Source organism: Ceratocystis lukuohia (genome assembly GCF_044167205.1).
Source record: "Ceratocystis lukuohia strain C4212 chromosome Unknown Supercontig2_pilon, whole genome shotgun sequence".
NCBI lineage: Eukaryota > Fungi > Ascomycota > Sordariomycetes > Microascales > Ceratocystidaceae > Ceratocystis > Ceratocystis lukuohia.
The window spans coordinates 4,330,000-4,350,366 of NW_027263521.1; the positions used below are offsets into that span (position 1 = coordinate 4,330,000).

Consider the following 20,367-nt stretch of genomic DNA (forward strand, 5'->3'; position numbering starts at 1 on the left):
CAGCTGGCTCGCTTGCGGCTCAGTGGTCGCTTGGGCTTAGGCAGTGAAGGTGTTGGTAGCCACGGCCGTGTGGGTGGTGGAGACACCTGTAGGAAGGACACCAGTGGGCTGGGTCTGGGGAACTTCCTCAGTGGTAGCTTTGTAGACCTTAACGGAATTGATGGTCCAGTAAGCCTCGGTGTAAGATTCAGGGTGGGCACCAACGAAGTCCCGGCACTTCTCAGCACGAGCGGTTAGTCTCTTGTCCCATTGCCAGACACTGCCGGCCCAATCACCACAGAAGTCGGTGTTGAAAATCAGATTGTGCTCTTGGAAGTGAGACGTGATGTCACAGCTAGGGCCGCCGTTGAATCTGGCCGCAGGAGTGCCCCAGGTAGCGGGGTTGGGCTTCTCGTTTGTAATGTCCTCGGGGATAGAGTCGCGCGGGAAGAAGTACATGGAAATGTGGTCGGCGGTCCAGTCCATAGCATAGATACCGCCTTTAATCTTATTGAATTCAGTGCCAAAAGGGGCCAGGGTCCGCTGGCCACAACCCTCCGAGCCGCCTCTGTAGTTGCAGTCATCGTGTTCTAGGTAAACGCCCTTAGGGCTGCCTGTGTTGGTGACAACACAGCCCGGGCCAGTGTGAAGAGCGACGTGGTTTGTTTCATCCAGATTGACACCCTCGATGATGTCAATCTCGCCCGAGGTGGGCCATTCTCCGCCAAAAGACCAGAAGGCAGGCCAGATACCAGGGCCCTCGGGCATGTGAGCAATGTCACCGATGATAAGAGCTTGTTTGAAAGCCTTCTTGGAAGTAACACGGGTGCTCATGCGACCATTCGGGGGGTTGAGGGCAACATGATCAGCGCCCAGGTAGACAGAGTCGTCTTCCAGTTTGGCGTAGCCTCCCTTCTGGGCAGTCTGATAATCAACATACTGGACATAGCCGTGGGTCGGGTCATCCTCGTTGAAGAACTGGAACTCGTCAAAGAAGTTGGTTTCATTGAAGTTGGCGATCATCTTGTAAGTGGTGATAGTGTAAGGAGCGGAAGGGGTGAGACCGGCAGAGACGAGACTGGCAGCGGCCACGGCCGAGAACGCAATTTTGGAAAGGGAAGACATGGTGTTGGTGGGGGGTAACAATAGAGAGTGAAGGACTGAGTTTGAATTAATGAGAGACTAGAAGAGAGCGACTAGGGAATTATGCAATAATGAATGTGTAGGTATGATGAGCAGAGAAGGGGGAAGAGCGGATGGTGGTGATGGAGAGAGGAGCGAGAAGGAAGATCTGGAAGTGGGAAGTCGAGATGATACTTATAATCGAGAGGAGCAATGAGAAAGGGCAGCTTTCACCTAGCTCTAGTGTTTCCGGTCCCCCAGCGCCACGCCATGGCAGTATAGAGCTCGACAGATCGTGGTGAGAAGTAGGATAGGGATAGGGGCATCTGTGGATCTGTGGGTTCTCGAGCTGGGTTGGGTTGGCTCGTTTTCTTTTTACTATTTTCCCTTCTAGATTTTCCCAAATATTGTCATTGCTTTTTGCAATTACACTTTGGCGCTTAGTTTCTTGCTTTTCATTCTTCATGTCCCGTTCTCATATGCATCGTACTTGTCTTATCGCCGACTCTCTTCCTTAGCCGGGTCCTTGTCCCCCCCTCCACGAACAAGACAGTGTGCAGCAACCGGTAGCAAATAACTCGCAAGGCCCATAGCATACAAGGAGAAAGCAATTCCATTCCGCCGAGAGTGCTTCTGCATCGACTTGTCTCGGCCTAGGAAAGCCAGTCCCTCCCTAATAATGCAAAGCAAGTAGGTAGGTACAGTGTGCTATTCGGTCCACACTCGCCTCCCGGTTCTGGTCGCCTTGTCTTTCGTCTGCCGTCTTCTCTATCTCCCCCTCTTCAGGTATCTCCGGCTTGCTTTTTTTTGCCTAAGATTGACACCTCTTTGACCATGTTGTTCGTGGTCTAAGTTGGGTGGATCAACATGCACCTATGCTAAAATACACCCACGTATATACAGCATAGTGCGTCTCATAGCAGTCTTACCGCGGCCGTTGGTGGGTACAGAAAACCGGAGAGTTTTACTGTAAGTGGCATATGAGATAATATAATGTAGAAGCCTCTATTGTGTCTAGGGCCGAGCGGTCGAATGCACCCCCGCAGGTGTCATGCAAGGCAGTTAGTATTACTCTCCACACCATCCTTATGCCAGTGTGAAGAAGCGAGCCGGGCCTAACGTTCCTCATGTTCTGCTTGCTCGACTCCTAAACCCCGCCTCACACTACATTCCCACAGGACTAGGGGCTGACATGCTGGCCCTCCAGCTATTAATTTTCCCAGATTGTCCTGCCATCCGTGCCATAATCCCGGACCACACTGTTATTACAGTACGGAATAATGTGCCCCCGACTGCACTAACTACGGGATAATATGCCCCCGACTCTATTGCCTACCCACCATCCAACTACAGTACGAGAGAATATGCCCCCGACTCTACTGCCTACCCACCATCAAAGCTTTTCCCTAGGTTCTCTTCATTTGCATGTATGCTCCACCTGCTTGGGCTTTGTGCTACTCGGATTCTTCGTATGGCCTCTTCCCCCAGTCCCCTAGTCGTATCCCTTCCTCCATGACTCCTGTGGCAAGAGTCGTGGAAAGGAAAAGAATAAACACGCGCATGATAGCCGCGGCAGAAGCAGTATCGAAGCCAATAGAGCATGATGGTGGGCCTTTTTAGGCCATCTTTGGCCTACCCGGCATGTTATTCACGCGGGAACCTAGCCGTAGAGCACAAAGCGAGACTTTGGCAAGCCTTGGTCGCTACTAAAAGAGACGGTACTCACGCTTACACGTCTTCTCGAGCTTTGTTTTTCTCGTGTTCGTTACAAGACACTGTTCCTCGCTCGATCAGTTTGCTCAAGCCATAAGACTTAATGCTACTTCGGCGTTTACTTTGTTTGCTGTTTTTTTTTCGCAAATGTCTAAGCTTTGATGGTCTCTGACACCATACTCTGGACCCTGGACCCTGGATTGTCCCTGAGAGACTAAGCCAAGTTGGGAGACAGTATCCGTGCGAAAGGCCATGGGGCTCCTGACCTGATTCGTGGCTAGGGACAAGCAAAAGGTAAAGAGGATGGCATAAGACGTTATGGCATAAATCTTTTTATGGAATGGAGGCAAGTGGTTGTTTCTTACCTGTCACCTTGTAGCGCGTTCTGTTTCCGACCTTCGTCCGCCGCTTGCTGCTTGCTGCGTTTCGCTCTCTGCTTCCCACTTCATGCTTCTCGCTTGCCTCTTATGAAGAATAGCTTGGCACAATCAATTTCATGCCATGTTCTTAGATCTTGGATGTTTCTCTTTTTTGGCCCAGCTTATACACCTTATTTTGTTTCTGCAAGTGTCGCATCTCCCGAGTGAAGCATACTCAACGACAAAAGGGCTGCTCCCTGTCCCTATTCTCGTGCTACTACAGAGTTACGTGACTTGCTGTCTCGCCAACCTCTAGCTAACCAGATCGACCAGAAGACTAGAATAGAAGTCTGTTAACTGAGAGCATAGAAATCACACTCTGCCTGTTGCCTGTACTATTCAACACTGTGCAAACAACAGCGCGCAGTGTATCGGGAGGGCGGGAGGTCATCCCAAAATTATCGCTTGGTTACCTGGCAGGGCAGAAGGCGGCTGGGGCTTTCGAAGGGTTCTTCGAAGAATTGCTGCTGCTGTTTCTATCGAAACTGAGATGCTGAAATTACTGTTGTGGTGATTTTGCATGAAGAATATTCTATTTAGTCCATCTACAGAATTTCCTAGGACTGAATATAAACTATGTGATGTGGGGTCAGTCACATGGCAGTGCCACAGTGTGGCTGAGACTACGCATCACTACAATTACATGAATGCTTACTACAGGCACGCGTCGTACTAGGGCGGAGGGATACAAGTTGCAATAAGCCAAACAAAACGAAAAAGAAAGTCGTAAGAAAATTGGAGGGAAAACAAAGCAAGTAGAAAAATTAAGCGGGAAATAAAGAAAAAAAAAACAAGGGAGCCGCATCGATCAGCACCAGAATAGCACCTGTTCAAGCCATGCCAACGTTCAGAACAAGAGAAATGCATCACTTCCACTAAGATAAAAATAGAGCCCCAGCAAATGTGTTTCCATAGGGTTTGCGCCACAGACCCTCCACATCGGCCGCCACACCAACCGCCGCCACACCAGCCGCGTTTCGGGCTGACTTGCCTATCTGCCCAACGTCCTCGTTCCTCTCAGCGTTTTACGCAACAACGTGAGCTAATAGAAGGAAGGATCCAGGTGGGGCTTAACCTTCCCCTTCCTTTTTGGGCCTGCTGCTGTTAGCCAGCAGCTACTGATTGATAAAGAATGAGGGCAGCCGCGGCTTGTTATAAAGTAGTACGATGTAGAAACAGATATAAATACAATCCCCTATCCCCTATCCTCTTCCCTCCCCTACGTCATCCGTCTGTCCATCAACCATCCATCCGTCATCCCCGGCTTCTTGTTTATCCCAACCCTTCCTTACCTCATCATGGCCACCCTTCTCTACAACGGCCGCATCTTCCAATCTTCGGGCCTGGTCAAACCCGAACATCACTTTGAGACATGCATCGCATTTGACGCTGTTTCTAGCCGCATTCTCCATGTTGGCTCTGAATCCGACCCGGGGGTCCTTCGCCTTGGCGGCCCGGACAAGTCAGGCTTCGCACAAGCTACCGACATGCAGGGCAAGTTCATTCTGCCGGGCTTCATTGATGGCCACATGCATTTTCTGACCCTCGGCCAGAGCATGACAAAGCTCTCCCTAGCCAAATGCCAAAACTTGGAGGACATTGTGGCTACACTAAAGGAATATGCCGCTGCCCATCCCGAGGTTCCACGGATTCTTGCTGGCCATTGGATGCACCACATGACCGGCGACCGAGCTACGGCCGCCGCGTTGGCCGACATTGATCCCCGCCCGATTTTTATCGAGTCAAAGGATTTGCACTTCCAGTGGTGCAATGACGCCGCTCTTGCAGAGATGGATCTAGCCGATACTCCAGATCCCAAAGGCGGCAAGATCGTCCGAGATGAGAGCGGCAAGCCGGCCGGTCTCGTATCGGAAAACGCCGTAATGACTATTGTGTGGCCGCATCTAGCCAAGGTTGCAGCAATGGATGCCAAAGTTGCCTCGCTGTCTGCTGCTCTAGATGCGTACTGTGCCGCGGGCTATACTGGCATGATTGAGATGGCCATGGACGAAGGTGGCTGGGAAGCAGCTCTGGAGCTCCGTCGCCAGCGCGGTGGCGTCCTGCCCGTCCGCCTAGCTGCTTACTGGTGTTTAATGCCAAAGCCAACAGAGGCGGAGACACTGGCTGAAATCGACCGCGCAGCCGCTCTGCGCGACGAATTCAACACCACCACATCGCCTGACTGCCGCATTACTGGCATCAAGTTCATCTGCGATGGAGTCATTGATGCTTGCACTGCTGCCCTAAAACACCCCTACGCTTCGGGCGAGGCCGCCGGCGACCCCATTTGGACCGCTGCCATGCTCGGCCCCGCTGTCGCCCGCGCCACGCACCACGGCCTACAGGTTGCGCTCCACGCCATTGGCGACGAGACAGTCCATGTAGCCGTGGAAGCCATTGCTGCACATGCGCCGGCGCGGCTGCGTCCACGCATCGAGCACTTGGAACTGACGGCGCCGGAAGACGTGGCGCGACTCGGCGCACTAGGCATCACGGCCAGCATCCATCCAGTGCATGCTGATCCAGCCATTCTCCGTGAGTGGCCGCGGCTGCTCGGTGCCCACCGCTGTGGGCGTGCGTTTGCGTATCCCGAGTTCGCTGATGCTGGCTCTGTCCTAGCCATTGGCAGCGACGCACCATCAGCACCACTCGACCCGCTGCCCAACCTTTACACAGCCACCACGCGGAGGTCAGCACGCGAGCCACTGAGTACAGACACTGTGAACCCCCACTTTGCCCTAGAGCTAGCCCATGCTGTTACGGCGGCTACAGCAGGCACGGCATACAGCGTATTTGATGAAAACGAGACTGGAGCACTGAAGAAAGGCCTAAGAGCGGACATCGTAGTGGTGGATATGCAGTGGGAGGCACATCAGCTGTTACAAGCCAAGGTGCTCAAGACGTACTCGGGTGGAGTCTTGACTTTCGATGCCGAGGCATAAAGATAAACCGATCATAGCGAGACAGGAAGAACCAAAATAAAAGACATGTTCCAACACACCAACCAACCTTTGCCATGTTCTGTGTACAAATGCTCGTTGTTTTTTTTGTTTTTCGTTTTCGTTTTCGTTTTCGTTAATCAGCTCTCTAGCAAAACAAAACAAAATTTGACAATGGCGAACAGAGAAAGAAATCACAAACGAATAGCATCTAGATATATAAAAAAAAAAGAAGACGAAGCAGCCAACAGGACAAAAACGACTATGTCTGTAAGAAGTGCTAGTATCAATCACATGGAATGCAGTTCCGTCAACTTCTCTCCATGCTGCCTTCCATCTTCTCTTTTCCCCTCGCTGGATAAAATAGTAAAAAGAAAAAGAACAAAAAAGCAACGCAACCACAAGCAACAAAGAAAGACCAACTCCCACGATAACAACTCAAATACATCATCGCATTGTTACAACTACTTAAGCAAACAGCTTCAGACCGCTACCATGCTTGCCAATCTCACAGACTTCACACACCCGGCATACTTGGCCCTTGAACTTGGGCTGGTACTTGGAGCCATCAAAGGCACACTCTTCGAATGCTGAGCCACTGTAAATAGGAGTGTGCGAAGCCGCACAGACTTCAAACTCGGCGAATTGGTCAAAGTCAATCTCAACGGCATCGTTGGGGTTGCGCTCGCATTGAGCCTTGGTCTTCTTGGCCTGTATACAAGGTATGTTAGGTCAGCATGTGCAAACAGAAGAAGGAATGAAAAAGATGAAAAAAAAAAGAAAAAACTTACGTTCTCAACAATCTTGCCAGATCCTCCGTTGGCAATAATCCGGCTGGCAAAGCTCAACGCTGAATTGTAGTTTTTCGCTCTGATAGCCTGCTGCATCGCCGCACCCAACACTAGTTGTCTATGCGGAACCTCAATCTTAGGAATTGTAAAGTACGCGGACAACTCCAGACTACGCTTCAGCAACGCGGGATTTTCGGCAATAGCAGCAGGAGCGCCTAGGGAACGACGGGAAAGCTCAATGCCCATGGCTACGGTGTACTCGGCAGCAGACGCCACCAATTTCTTGGCTTCGGCAACCTCAGCCTCGCTTGACACAGCATTAATAAGAATGGCATGCAGAATGCCCTTGAACACAGTAATTCCATCTTCCAGCTTGTTAGCCTTCATAGCATCGTACCCACGCTGCAGATCATGAGCAGCAAGGTGCTCAAGATCACGCGGCACAATCGGTAGGACGGACCGCGGATCCGTCTCTTCCAATGTTCTCCGGATGTAGTTGACTAGAGGAGGTAGGCCAGACGATGCAGGCAGATACGTCTTAGACGCCGAAAACACCTCCAGGAAACGAGGCTTGATGGGCGCAAAGTTGACGGCACCAACCTGGCGGTTCAGTAGCTGCATGGCGGTCTCGAAAGAGCCACCGGCGACGTGATCCACAGCAAGGGGTGAATTCCGTGCCCACATCTCGGCTTCGCTCAAGCCAGAGCCGCCAGCCTCAGCAGTCTCAACGTTAACAAAGTCACCCTCAATTTCAGGCACAGCATCGTCACCCATATCCCAGCCAGCAGCATCGTCATCATCTTCCAGAGCAGCAGAAGCACCGGCCCCAGCGCCAGCCTTGCTAGTTGCGGCATCATCGCCATCCACATCCATCAAGTCCTCGGTAGGTTGGTTGTCCTCGAGAGACAGACCCTCGACCTGACCCAAAAGAGCCTTCTCAAATACCGACTGCGATGAAGCCTTGGTTGGCCAGTTGGCAGCATGAGTAGGGACAATAGCCTTGGGAACTGACAGGGAGCCTCCAATGGCAGGTGCGTTGATTTCCTCCTCAGTTAGGCCAGAAGCCTCCAGGATAGCCTGGCATTCCTCCTCCAAGCCATGGGCCTTGGCAGTGATATAGGCCAGTGGATACAAGTCGATTTCTTTGAACATTTGGATGCGATCCTCAACATCACCCAGGAATAGGGCGTTTTGGAAACGGGAGGTAAAGTCGCCACGGTGCTCAGCAATCTTAGCCATGCGGGCAAGCTTGTTGTGATCACCAGTTGACAGGTACAGGAAGGACAGCTTATCAAAGCTCTTCTGCTTCTGGTAGCACATCTCTACAATTTGGTGATTACCGTGGGCCAAAGCCTCGGTGCCAAGTCTCTGCCAGAGCTGGGGCTTGTCTAACTCACGGGCCATCTCTAGACCAACATCGAGGTTGCCGCATTCGATAGCAAGCTCGAAGCGCGTGGCAGGGTCCTGGACAAACTGGAGGGCAATCTCGGGGTATCCCTTCTTTTGGAGGTAGGCAATGATAGACTGGCCGACCAGAGACGAGTTCTGAATGATATGCAGCATTTCCTCGTAGTTGCGCTTGACTAGCGCCAACTTGAAGCGGTACTCAGTGGGGTCAATGGGAAGAAGGCGAGGCTTAGCGTTGCGGTCCAGGCAGTATAGATTGCGGCCCTGCACACGCACCAAGTAGACAGTCTGGTCCAGGGTACGGACAATGCCGTTGTCACCGTTCAACAAGGTGTACTTGACATGGTTGAGGGTCGAGTACAGAAGAACACCAGTATCATCCCAGCAGGCGCTCTTGATCCGAATAGTCTCATGCAGACCGCTCAGGTGCTCCAGGGACTTGGACAGAATGGTGATGTTGTGCTTGCTCAGAAGGGCGACATAGCGGTTGTCGTTAGACCAGACAACATACTTTACACCATTGACAGGATGCTCAGCAGTAACCTTCTTCTGCTGGATATCGTACATGTAAACAGCCGTCGGGGTGATGATGAGCAGATTGCCAGTGCCACCAAAGTAGATGTCAGTAGTGCCAGCAGGAGGCTTGAAAGAACGGGTGACATTGTTGCTCAGATCCTTGATTTCGATAGTCTGAGCAGCGACATCAAGAACGGCAAAACGGTTGCGGGCGACAAAAATAGCCGAGTTACCCGAGCCGCGCTTAGAATCAGGCGATTCCAGAGCACCCGAGCCTTCGCGGGGCAGGTTGATGAGCTCGTACGAGTTGCCGTCAGCAGGGGAGGTGACCAAGATTGAGCGCTCAGCAGGGTTGTATGACATGGTGCGAGGAGGAGTCCAGGCTGAGCCCAGCTTCTTAAGGACAGTGAGGGTAGGGCCCTCGAGATTCTTCTTGAAATCATAGGACTTGACGTGCTTATCCTTAGTGATGTAGAATAGCGAGTTCTGATGGATGGCGCTAGCGGGGCGCTCACGCTCCAGCTTGAACACCATGACACCATTATCGTGTCCAACAGCGAAGAGATTGATTTCAGGGTGGGCAGCAATGACCCACATGCGCTCGTTCTCACGCTTGAAGGATTGCACAGCAGTGCGCTTGTTAAGGTCCCAGACACGAATGGTCTTATCCTCGCTAACAGATAGAATCAGGTCTTGGTGCGGGTGGAACAAGCAGGCGGAGGCGTTCTGGAAATGGCCACGGCAGGTATCGACCTCCCAAGCCTTAGTTTCGCTCATTCGCCATAGCTTAACCAGGCGATCATCACCAGCGGACACGATCAAAGGCATAGTGGGGTGGAAAGCAACCCAGTTAACACCGCGATCGTGTCCTTCAAGCACAAACTTGACAACGGCATCGGTGTTGCCAAACATGTCGGCCTGTTCCTGATTGCGCCGAGCCATTTGGTCCTCAAAGGACAAGGATGAAGTCGGGGCTGAGTGTTTCTTGCGCAGGCCGGAGATATCCCAGACACGGACAGACTGATCAAGGGAAGCCGAAACGACGAGGTCATCCTTGGGGTGGAACTGGGCGCACATGACGTAGTGGTTGTGGCCAGTCATGGTGCAGACTAAATATCAAGGGGGGCGTTGCATTAGCAAGGGAAATAAACCAACGTGGCAAACGTGAAAACCAAAAATGATCAACATTGCTAAACTCACTCAGCGATCGGTTTTGCCAGTTCCATATGCGGATAGTCTGGTCATCAGAGCATGACACAATCCACGGCAGCTCGCGGTGGAAGAACACAGTGCGGATGTAGTCAAGATGGCCATTGAGGGTGAACAAACACCGCCGGGTCTGATACGACCAAACCTTGATCTTGTAGTCGTCACCACCACTAACAAACAGCGGCTGTGTGGGATGGAAGTCGACAGCTCTAACAGGGCCATCATGTTCCTCGAAGCGGTCGATCAGAGTTCCCATACGGTAGTCCCAGAGCTGGATGGTGGATGAATGAAGGGACACAAGGATCCATGGCCTGTCGAGAGAGGCGAGCTGGTGTTAGTATTAGTTGTAAGGGGAGGGAGTATCGTGAGATGGATCTCACCGCTTAGGATGAAAGGCAATGCCTTTAGCCCGCGAGGACTTTGACTCGAACTAGAAGGAGACAAGGGCAAGTTAGCGGTGCTGGTAGTGACAATGACGAGCATAGTGATTCAGATTGTGGGAAGTGTGCAGTGCAGGCCAGTAGGCAACGATGCAGTTGACAGCAGATCAACGCAGGCCCAGCTTCTTGCCCCGCGACCCAAGCCCGCAACACATTATAAATACTCCAAATTTATGAGATGGAAAGCTTGCCGTACTTTTGTCAGCATGGACGAGGTCGTAGACATGATGAAAGCGCCAGCGCCGCTGGGAATGTGATGGCTAGAGAACGAGACGAGCAAAAGAGGCCGCAAGCGAGGATGAAGACGAAGAACGAGGATGGGAATCGAGGAGAGGAGATCACTGGAAGGGAGGCGGCAAAGCAAAAAAAAAATAGAAAAAATAAAAAGGAAAGAAAAAAGGAAAGGAAAGGAAAAAATAAACAACAAGGAATTAAAGCTGTGCCGTGCTATTCAAGTCGTCAATTGCACTTCAATGGCTAGCCGTCGATTTTGGAGATGAAGCCGGAGAAAAAGAACAGGACAGCAAGAGAAGATGTGTAGATAGTTCAGAGGGCTTCGAAGAGGTGGAGAGCAAAGGCTACGGTCAAATCGTAAGAGGACCAAGAGCTACAGGGGGGAGGGGAGGGGGCTAGCCACTAAAACAATAACCAGCCTTAGGGCTATTAGAGCTGCGGCCAGTGAGTCTGACCGCCTATAATAACAAGGGCAGGGGAAAGGGCTCTACTACGAGCCACGTTGAACAAAAGCTAGAAGAAGCTGCGTAAATTATAGGAGAGTCCAGGATGCCTACGGACAAACCAACTCGTTCTCGAAAGACACAGACAAACAAGCTCCTACAAGGCCCAAGGCTCGCTACGAACTATCTCAAAGCTCCAAATCCCAAGAAAGCTCCGGGTCTGGCTGACTGAGGCCAAGTCGCAAAAAACTGATGCGTGTCCCCTTCAGTTACAGATACGTACCTTGAGCTAGAAGTGGGGCATTTCAAGCCGTAGCATAGACGGAAGCATCTTCATAATGAGCCCCACTTAAAATAGTGGACAAGGTGGACAGTAGTAGCAGACGGTAGATTTACCGATGATCAGCCTCGCCATTATTAGGGTTAGGGTATACATGTGCAACCACCTTCAGCTTGTCTTGCTCGTATCAACAGACAAGCAAATTGAAGGACTAGACAATGTCAGTAACAGGAATGGGCAGTTGGAAAGGAAATACAATGTATATTGAGTGCAAAAACGCCAAATGTATTCTACCTATAGCTCGTCCTTTTCTGTGACGACTGCTGGGGGCTCCTCCCAAGATCTGCTCTTGGTGTTCTTTGCTTCGGGCTCTTCCTCTGTCTTCGCCCCCCTCTTCTCCTCCGTCGCTGGCCCCCGCCTTCTTCGGTCTACCGCAGCAATCTCGTCGTCATACTGCGTCCACTCTGGGACCTGTCTCCGTGCCCGATCAAGCTTAGGCTCTTTTGTTTCCGGATTGTTACACAAGTCGATTGTACGGGCCTCTTTCAGACTCTCATCGCTGCACCACGTCTCGCACCAGAGCCAATCCTGCGATAGGCTGTGAATTGGCAGCTGGAACTGCATATGGTTGGGCAGATCTTGATCCAGGTTGGAGAGAGAATTAGGGTCGGCACTGAGTGAGTGGTACGTTTGACGAAGACGGTCTCCCGCCGCAAGGCGCCGGAACTGCTTCAAGTCCACCACGTACAATGCCGAAATATGATACGGCTTGCCTCGTAGGTAGTTTGCCCAGTAGCCTTGCTTCCAAAACCGGAAGCCTTCCATCTCAACACGCGAGTCGCACATGGGTGTGAAGCCGTACGGAGCACCCTCGAGATCCACATTGACTAGGTCAATCATATCGGTACGAACCACCTGGTCAGCATCGACGAAGATAACCTTGTCCAAAGACAAAGGGAACAACACATCCAAGAAGAGAATCTTGTACCCCCAAATCTCGCGTTGCTTTTCTTTCTGGCCGCGCAGCCAGTGGGGCCACTTGTATGCCACCATCTCGTACTTGAAGCCATACTCCTCAGCAAGGAATGGAATAAAATCCTTGAATGATGGGGACAGGAACTGCTCAATGAACCAGAACTTGACGGTATGCTTAGTGTTCTTCATAACGCTGACCATCATGATGCTGAGCATGCGCTCATACAAGTGCCCGCTAGCAACAGAAAAAATATTGATCTCGGCCTGCTTCTCCTGGCCTTTGTTTTTACTGCTAAATAACCCAAGCCCGCTGGCTAGCTTCTTTCCCTTAGCCAGAAGCGAGTCGCCCTCGTCACCCACCTCCAAAACATCTGCGGTTTCCATGCCAGGCTTGCGCACGAGCCGAGGGAATAACGTCTTGCCCTGGAAACTCATGACACAGACTTCGGTGCCTTTGTCACCCGCAACAGGACGGAATCCCTTGGCCCCAACACTTTCGATTTCGAAAATATCCGAGCTACGGCCTGGCAAAAGTTGGATACTGTAGAAGCCCGGGTTGGCCTTAAACTGGAAGTAGCCAATATTAGCCATGATGATGGTGTCCTCCTGATGGGGATTCTTTTCCGTGGCTAGAACAAGCTGTGCACCGCGTGGGGGGGTGGTGGCACCATCACGCGAGTGGCCCTCAATTAAAATGCTCTGGAGCTCGTATACTGCTTCAACGTTTCCCTTGGCAGTGCTGAGTTTGATATTGTCAGGGTCATGCACCGAAACTTTAGGTGCCACTAGCCACAGAGGGGGCACATCTAGCTTCGCATTGAGTAGAGCCTCCGAGGGAAGCCCCTTGAAAAGACCGTGGAGCTTTTCGACCTTTCCAGTCTCAGCATCAAAGGTGGGTTGGGAAGCCAGAACATGACGCCAGAAGCGCTTTAGAGGAAGCTCAGTCAGCTTCTCTGAGGGGTTCAAGAAGACCTTGATGTAGACACCGTCAAGTTCCGAGAGCACCTTGAGAATACCAGCCCAGCGCTGTCCTTGCTCGCTGACTGGATTTAGAAGAACAACAATGTGCACATTGGATTCTTCGGCATCGCCGACCTCGAAAGATGCGTAGCTGTCGTCCCATTTATCCCAGATATTGGAGCGGATAGTAGGCACTGAGTCGAAAATGCCTTGGGGAAGATCGCTAATAGTAGACAAAGCTGTGATTGAAGTTAATTTGGCTACCTCAAGAGGATTACTGATAATATCGCCGAGCTCGAGATCGTCTATAGCAGTGTAAACAGGGAAAATGCGGACCCGACGTTCGTTGAGGAGGAATTGCTGGAAATCATCTTGGGTAAAGGCATCTTCGTCTGCAATAGGTCCAATCATGCGACCATTAAGAATAACCATGCTAGAGCCCGGCTGGATATTGGTGGCCAGCAAGAACGATTCAAGGGAAATATCAAAGGATTCATCAGCAGCATGTCCATCAGGCTTTAAGAGGTCACGCAGCTGATTAACATTTTGAGCATCTGGGTCATTAACCAAGAGGGCCTTATTGACACGAGAAGAACCGCGAGTTTCGACGGGATTGTGAATAATGTCAAGGCGCACACCATCATTGGCTTCAACAAATGCAAATGCATCAAGAAGCATTTGTAGACCTGCATCGCTCGTCAGGTCGACCACAAGAGTCATAGCCGCCCACTTCTCCTTTGTAGTATCCTCCAACGGCTCAATAGTAGCAATCTTGTCAAATAGGTTCTTGTGATCCACGTATAACTTGCCAACGTCTAAAACGCGGGGATCTTTCTCTCCGGAGGGGTTGATGTACTTGTTGCGCCGCAGCACAGCATCTTGCAAAAAGAACTCCAGTGGCTCGCCATCGTCGGTAAGAGCCTTTTCTCTAATGGCATTCTGTATCAGATGGAGGTCTATTTGTAGACGCTGGCTCATGGATTGCATCCATCTTTCAGTGCGAGCCATCATAACGCCATTAACTAGGAAAGGAGGGACGTCTGAGGAGGCTTCCATACGCTTGATCCAATTGCGAGTTTTTTCAATCTGGTCGTTTGAAGAGTCTGCAGTAAGAATATCGGCCAGAGATATGGGGGTATCTCCGCCTTCAGCCGCCTTGCTGACACCTGAAATAACAGCATCGAAGACCTTCTTTTGGATTTCGAGCGTTCCCACCACGCCAGCCTCGGAAACGTATTGCAACATGACTTCAAACCCATATTTGTGATATAGGTGGTAGAGAGCCTTGCCAATCTCAGTAGCCGTGTTAGATGGCAGTAGGGGAACAATGCCAAATCTTATCGGGAGCCCCCGTTGAGAGAGCCCCCACAACTGCCCGGCAAGCGAAACATCCGCGGCATTAGTGAAGTCAATAGGGACGATCAAGTTGAAGACGTTTCTGGCGATGGGGGGATCTGACCGAAGTTTTGCCGCAAAAGCGCCTTGACAGATCGGTCGAATTGGGCATATCCAGGGTCCTTTTCCAAGTCATTCATCCACATGATGACTCTGTTACCCTCCAAGTTATCTCTCCAGTCATATCTTATGCTATCTTCGCTAATCTTAGAGCCAGTAATAGCATTATGGCCCAGCAAGGCATTGGCTTGTCTAGCGTTCAAGCCCAGACTTCGAACGCCCTGAATAAGCTTTCTTTCGCGTCTTAGCGCTTCTAGCAGATTAAACGGTTCAATCTGACGCTCAATTTGCTGCACACCATTGATCCACATCATGTTGCGGCCAGCAGGCGTATTGACATCTCTTTTAGGACGCTTCTCCAAAATCTCACTCGCGATTTCGTGGGCTGCCAACTTGGCGGAGTATTTGGGGAAGTCCTGCGACACCTTGACTAGTGTATCGAATGGGTTCGGGCTTTGCATAATGTACGAAGTGGTGCTGAGACCTAAATTGAGCAGTTCGGCTTTGCTTAACGGCTTGAGATCAGCCACTTCCTCATCGTCGTTAAGAACAACCTGCAAATCGTCGGTGGTATCCTTGACTGCTGGCTGGTCGCCTGTTTCACGGTCATCGATGACAATATAATCGGTACGCTTAAGCGAAAGCTCGACTCCATATCCATTGACTGGCAAAGGCTCCGGGGTCCCATGTGACGCTGTCCGGCGGTGGCGTAGACGGTATGATACCTCGCCCTTCCGGGCAGCTGCCACCATGGCCTTATGAAATGGAGCGAACGCCGGGTCGCTAATGTCGGCATACAGGACAGCGGGAACTCCGGCGCCAAGGATGCGGTCAAATGGAAGATTTGTAGCTTGCAAGCCCTTGATTGTAGTACCCTTGTCTTTGGCAAGGGCTAGATCGGGGAACAGTACCTTTGACCGTCTATCAAAGCCCAGACATTGCAGTCTTTGTCAGATGCGCGTGAGCCAAGGTGGGGTTCGATTCCGGTGGCATAGTATTGATAGTGAGCCTCAACACGCGGTGCAGCAGTGCGCATAGAAAGTGCAAAATTAAAAGTAGATAGCATATCGGGGCTAGTGACGTAGCCGTCTTCGGACAGCAACCTCAAGAATGCATCGTAGAGATCTTTGTCGGACGAAATGCCGTTGAAATAGCCATTTGCAACTTTGTCGAGGATCGGATAGTAAGCAGTAGCATTCTCGCCGGCAGCAGTTTCACTAGAATGGGAGATCATCAGCTCGTCAGAACGGCACATTAACGCAAATAAAATGAAGAGCGAGCTTCACATGAACGAGCAAAAAACCCACATTAGTTCAAGAAGATATGGTGGCGACGGGAACGCAGCTTGCATGGAAATATCGACGGCTGGCACTGCAGAAGCAGGCAATGCTGCCAGAAGAGCAGCAACAATGCCGAGTTGCCTCATGGCTCTCTCTGTTTGTCTGCCTAGGTCTCTCTGAAGCTTGAAGAAACTGGCGCAGATAAGCTCTTAATAGTTGGTGGGGTTCAGCTTGTCTGCCTGTGGTTTAAGAAAGCTTTGTAAAAAAGCAAGCATGGAGAATCGGACAGGGGATCGATAGAAAGGTTAGCCTGTGATCGGGTCTTTGTAATTGTCGCAATGATCTAATCGTTGGTGTGTTGTTTGAGGGTCTAAACCGAAGCTTCACGATGTCAAAGCTTGGCCTACCAGAGCTTCCCCAAGCAGCGCAAAATTGTGGACACGTTCATTTGAAAGGGGGGTGAAACTATTAAAACAGAGAAAGAACGCTAAAAACCCTGTATGATTATGTTTAGGGTTAGCTCATGATGGGCTCAATTAACTCACAATTAGCACCATGTCGTTTAGGTAGTGTGGTATTCAGTAAATATTATCTGCTTGTGGAAAGATAGGACATTAAGAGATAGCAGAAGAAAACAAGGCCAAGGTAGAACAATGAACTCCGTGTACTAATACTAGCACACCATCTCATACTCATAACATGACAGCATAAGCAAAAAAACAAAAAGCAAAGGTGACTCCAGAAACCACTCGCCAACGAGCAAAAACTTCCACCGCTGTCCTGTCTCCAAATCAATGTTTTTTTTCGCTTTTGGGGGGCATCATCTATGTCGCATAAACACATTGTTCATGCTATATCGGGCCTAACCGTGGACCGAGGTATTCATTTTGCTGGCCTCCTGTAGGTTTGCCTGGCACCACTTGCTAATAATGCTAGCCGTCAAATCGATAGCCTGGTTTGTTTGTTCTTCTACTTCTGCCTGGCGAGAAGCCCGGTCCTTATCGGTCTTTTCCTTTAGCGCTTTGTCCCGAGCTTTGCGCTTGCGCTCGCGTTCGTCAAGCCACTCCTCCCGACCAGAGAGGTAGCGGGCTGAATGGCCAAGAGCTGCAGCATGGCGTGACTTGCCGGCATGCGCGCGCGCCAAAGGCGGAGCCGCAAAAAACAGAATGCGGCCCTGCTCATCGGTGTGGAAATTTTTTGAGAGAGACTTGGGTATCTTTTCATTAGCCTCGTCGGAGAGCGTGTAAACTTCAAATCGCGATGGCGGCGGGTGAGATTGGGCAACCACTGGTGCTGGGGCCATGGGCATTGGCGTGCGCGACTGCAGTGGAAGCTGCTGCTGCTGAAGCGGTTGAGGTTGCGACTGGGGCGGCATTTGTGGAGGAAATTGCTGTGGTACGAACTGGGCTTGATACCCAGGATTCGGGGTTGAATTCGGGGGCATCATAGATCGGCTGGGATGTTGATTACCCGGAATTCCTTGATAGGCAGGAGGCATAGGCACGGGAACCGAGACAGGGACAGACACAGAGCTTGGACGCGACATAGAGTTCATCTGGGGAGGCATCTGGTGCTGCATAGGTGGCTGGAAATGAGGCTGCATCATAGGTTGGGGTTGCTGATGCGGTCGTTGCACAGTCATAGGATGTGGGTGTGGTTGCGCAAGAGGATGTGAGTGACCGTGATACTGCACAGGCGGCTGACCGGGAGCAACCATGAAGGGGGTCTGACCAGGGGGACCAGGGTTAGAAGGTGCCATTTGCATTGGCATATGGGCCGGACTGGAATGGTATCCGTGGGGAGGAATCGGAGCCTGTGAGTTGTATACAGTAGAAGGAATGTTCTGCGGGCTTGGTTGTTGAGTGGGTATCGAAATGGTGGGTTCTAGAGGAGGAGGCGATTCCTAAAACAAAGTTAGGCGAATTGACGGGAAATTAAAGAGGAGAGTGCAAAGACGGTATTTTTTTTTTTGCTGAGTGAAGGCAGCAGTAAAGTGAAGGGGAGGGAGGAATGAGATTTTGTGATGCGTCGACAAGGAAATGCAAGGCGCGAAAAGCGATGAAAATGAGGCAGCAGGAAAAAGGCAACAACGCGCGCAGCAAGTTGAGCTTTTGCGCAAACAGGGAGAAAAAAACAGGGATCGTTTATCCGAGAAATAGCCGAAGCCCCTGACAGATCAGGCGTCTTGAGAGCGTGAAATATGACGTGGAGGGGGCGATTAAGACTTACATTCGAGCCCCGGGGCCGTTTATGCACTGCGCCAATTAGCGGTGGTGCTTGGGGATTTCCCCAGTTGGGTTTGGGCATTGCATCGGTCTCCTTTGCATCAGGAGGTAGCAGATGGGTAATGGGGCTGATAACCTTGACCATTGCCGTGCGGCCAGGCGGATAGAAGTCAATCTCATAGTCCTTGCCTCGGACTTCATCGGGTAGACACGAGGCCCAGGTTTTGATCTTCTTAAAGGTGAACTTCTCCTCATTGTAGCGGCTTTCGCAGACATAGATAATTTTGTCCGCAGGCAGACCACGCGGCCGGCCTCTATTATAGGATCCGACAAACATGACAAAGCACGAGTCTATAATCTCCTCAATGCGATGCACGTGAAACTGGCCTGTCTTGACAACTTCGCGTGGATAGAACATCTTATCATATCGGTGCACGGTCTGCTCCGGCCGGTAGTACCAACACACATTGATCCACGTTTGTTTGTCATTGTCCATCCACATACGGAAAATTTGGGCCACGATAGGCTTGGTGGGCTCATTGGGATTGTGGATGTGTACCCAGTCTCCAACTCTCCATGTAGCTTTGTTGTGCATGGCCTCGGTGAGCGGCAGGCGGCCGGAGTCGTCGAGAAACGAATTGTCGGGCTTTGATGTTTGTTCATTGGCAAGTTCAGATACCCTGGCAAGAAGCTTGGTGGCAGCCTGGTGGATCTCGCTCCCCTCCTCGTTGTAGGTAATGCTATTGGTAAACATAGTGGTGAGGTCGCGCAAAACGTCTTGCACAGCACGATACTTCTTGCGCTTTGCCTTGCGCTTGATTTGCTCTAAACATATGGGCTGCGCAATGACCTGGTAGTAGTGGGGGTTGGTGTTTCTGTCGGGCAACTTTTCAAAGGGCTCGATCAACAGTTCGCCATCGCTGTCCTCCGTCCGGCGAATACCTTTAATTATGGCAATGATGCGTGCCTCGGTGGGGGTGAGAACTCTCGGAGGCCGACCACGGCGTTTGCCGGTCTCACCATTGGGCTTGCGGCGCTTAACGCGCGCTTCATCAGCGGATTCCTCTTCCTCCTCCTCCTCTTCCTCTTCTTCTTCGCCACCACTAGACTCGTCCGCAGAAGGAAGCTCGCCAAGATCGGGAAGTTTTGCGTCTCCGGGTTCAATGATGCCGCGTTCAACCATCCTATTCAACTCAGAGATGAACAACTCGCGAAGCCGCACAGCAGCACCAAAAATGCCAGCTGAAGGCCGATTGAAGACTTGCGCATTGTGGCAGATTTGAGCAACATCGCGAACGAATTGCGAGAACTCTGTATATTGCTTTTTCAAGATTTTGCCCTGATAAATGCATCATTAGCAAATAATCTCAGGTAATGACTTTTTGAGTGCAGAGAACATACTCTAATTGTGCTAAACGCAATGGGTGTGGATATGACTTCAAAGTAGGATGGAAGCAGGCGCTTATTAGGGATGCGCTGGAAGCCGACAGCCAGTTCTTCATCCTCGCCTCTATTGTAAGCAAATTAGAAATAAAGTTAGAAATATAAGAGAATGCAAATAAGAGCACAAAATATAGGGCTCAGGTAGTGACAAAAGACTAGCAACAGGCTGACTTACTCCTCCTTGTAGTCACACAGGAATGCCGAAGTGTCATGAATTACGTCAAGCAAATTGCGCTGTGTGATTTTGAAGCTTTGTGAAGAGTCAACACCCGTCGCATTGGCATCCTCATCAGCCTCACCGTCGGCATCTTCGTCACCATCGGCATCAACATCAGATCCATTGTCATCAGCGGTCGCATCGGGCGGTGGCGCGTTGTGGGCCAATATTTTAGACGGCACATCGGCGGGCCGTTCGGCACCCTTCATCGCAACATCAGTACTTGTCGGGTCCGAAGCGGTGGGCGCGTCGCCAGCTAGTCCGGGGGTTGAAGCCATTGGCTCTAAAAGAATGCTAGTCGGGGCTTTGTGGGGGGATGT

General features: G+C 51.1%; 6 protein-coding genes across 6 annotated transcripts; 1 reads left to right on the plus strand and 5 right to left on the minus strand.

The window, feature by feature from the left end:
- Positions 1-36: 36 nt before the first annotated feature.
- Positions 37-1,104, minus strand: HOO65_021064 (putative endo-1 3(4)-beta-glucanase; the record flags this gene model as incomplete). The annotated part of the gene is made up of 1 exon (XM_071000233.1): positions 37-1,104. One exon carries the CDS (start codon positions 1,102-1,104, stop codon positions 37-39), a length of 1,068 nt encoding a protein of 355 aa, XP_070861702.1.
- A 3,427-nt stretch (positions 1,105-4,531) lies between these two features.
- Positions 4,532-6,175, plus strand: HOO65_021065 (Exoenzymes regulatory protein AepA; the record flags this gene model as incomplete). Its single annotated transcript, XM_071000234.1, has 1 exon — positions 4,532-6,175. The coding sequence occupies one exon, from the start codon at positions 4,532-4,534 to the stop codon at positions 6,173-6,175; it is 1,644 nt and encodes a 547-aa protein (XP_070861703.1).
- Positions 6,176-6,640: 465 nt separating this feature from the next.
- HOO65_021066 (putative coatomer subunit alpha) lies at positions 6,641-10,761 on the minus strand (the record flags this gene model as incomplete). The annotated part of the gene is made up of 4 exons (XM_071006299.1): positions 6,641-6,883; positions 6,964-9,995; positions 10,087-10,423; positions 10,732-10,761. The coding sequence occupies 4 exons, from the start codon at positions 10,759-10,761 to the stop codon at positions 6,641-6,643; spliced, it is 3,642 nt and encodes a 1,213-aa protein (XP_070861704.1).
- Positions 10,762-11,786: 1,025 nt separating this feature from the next.
- On the minus strand, positions 11,787-14,672 carry HOO65_021067 (UDP-glucose glycoprotein glucosyltransferase; the record flags this gene model as incomplete). Its single annotated transcript, XM_071000235.1, has 1 exon — positions 11,787-14,672. The coding sequence occupies one exon, from the start codon at positions 14,670-14,672 to the stop codon at positions 11,787-11,789; it is 2,886 nt and encodes a 961-aa protein (XP_070861705.1).
- Positions 14,673-14,848: 176 nt separating this feature from the next.
- Positions 14,849-16,308, minus strand: HOO65_021068 (UDP-glucose glycoprotein glucosyltransferase; the record flags this gene model as incomplete). Its single annotated transcript, XM_071006750.1, has 3 exons — positions 14,849-15,762; positions 15,801-16,099; positions 16,190-16,308. 3 exons carry the CDS (start codon positions 16,306-16,308, stop codon positions 14,849-14,851), a joined length of 1,332 nt encoding a protein of 443 aa, XP_070861706.1.
- Positions 16,309-17,024: 716 nt separating this feature from the next.
- On the minus strand, positions 17,025-20,325 carry HOO65_021069 (Chromatin structure-remodeling complex subunit RSC2; the record flags this gene model as incomplete). Its single annotated transcript, XM_071006368.1, has 4 exons — positions 17,025-18,065; positions 18,392-19,726; positions 19,789-19,897; positions 20,006-20,325. 4 exons carry the CDS (start codon positions 20,323-20,325, stop codon positions 17,025-17,027), a joined length of 2,805 nt encoding a protein of 934 aa, XP_070861707.1.
- Between the last annotated feature and the right edge of the window lie 42 nt (positions 20,326-20,367).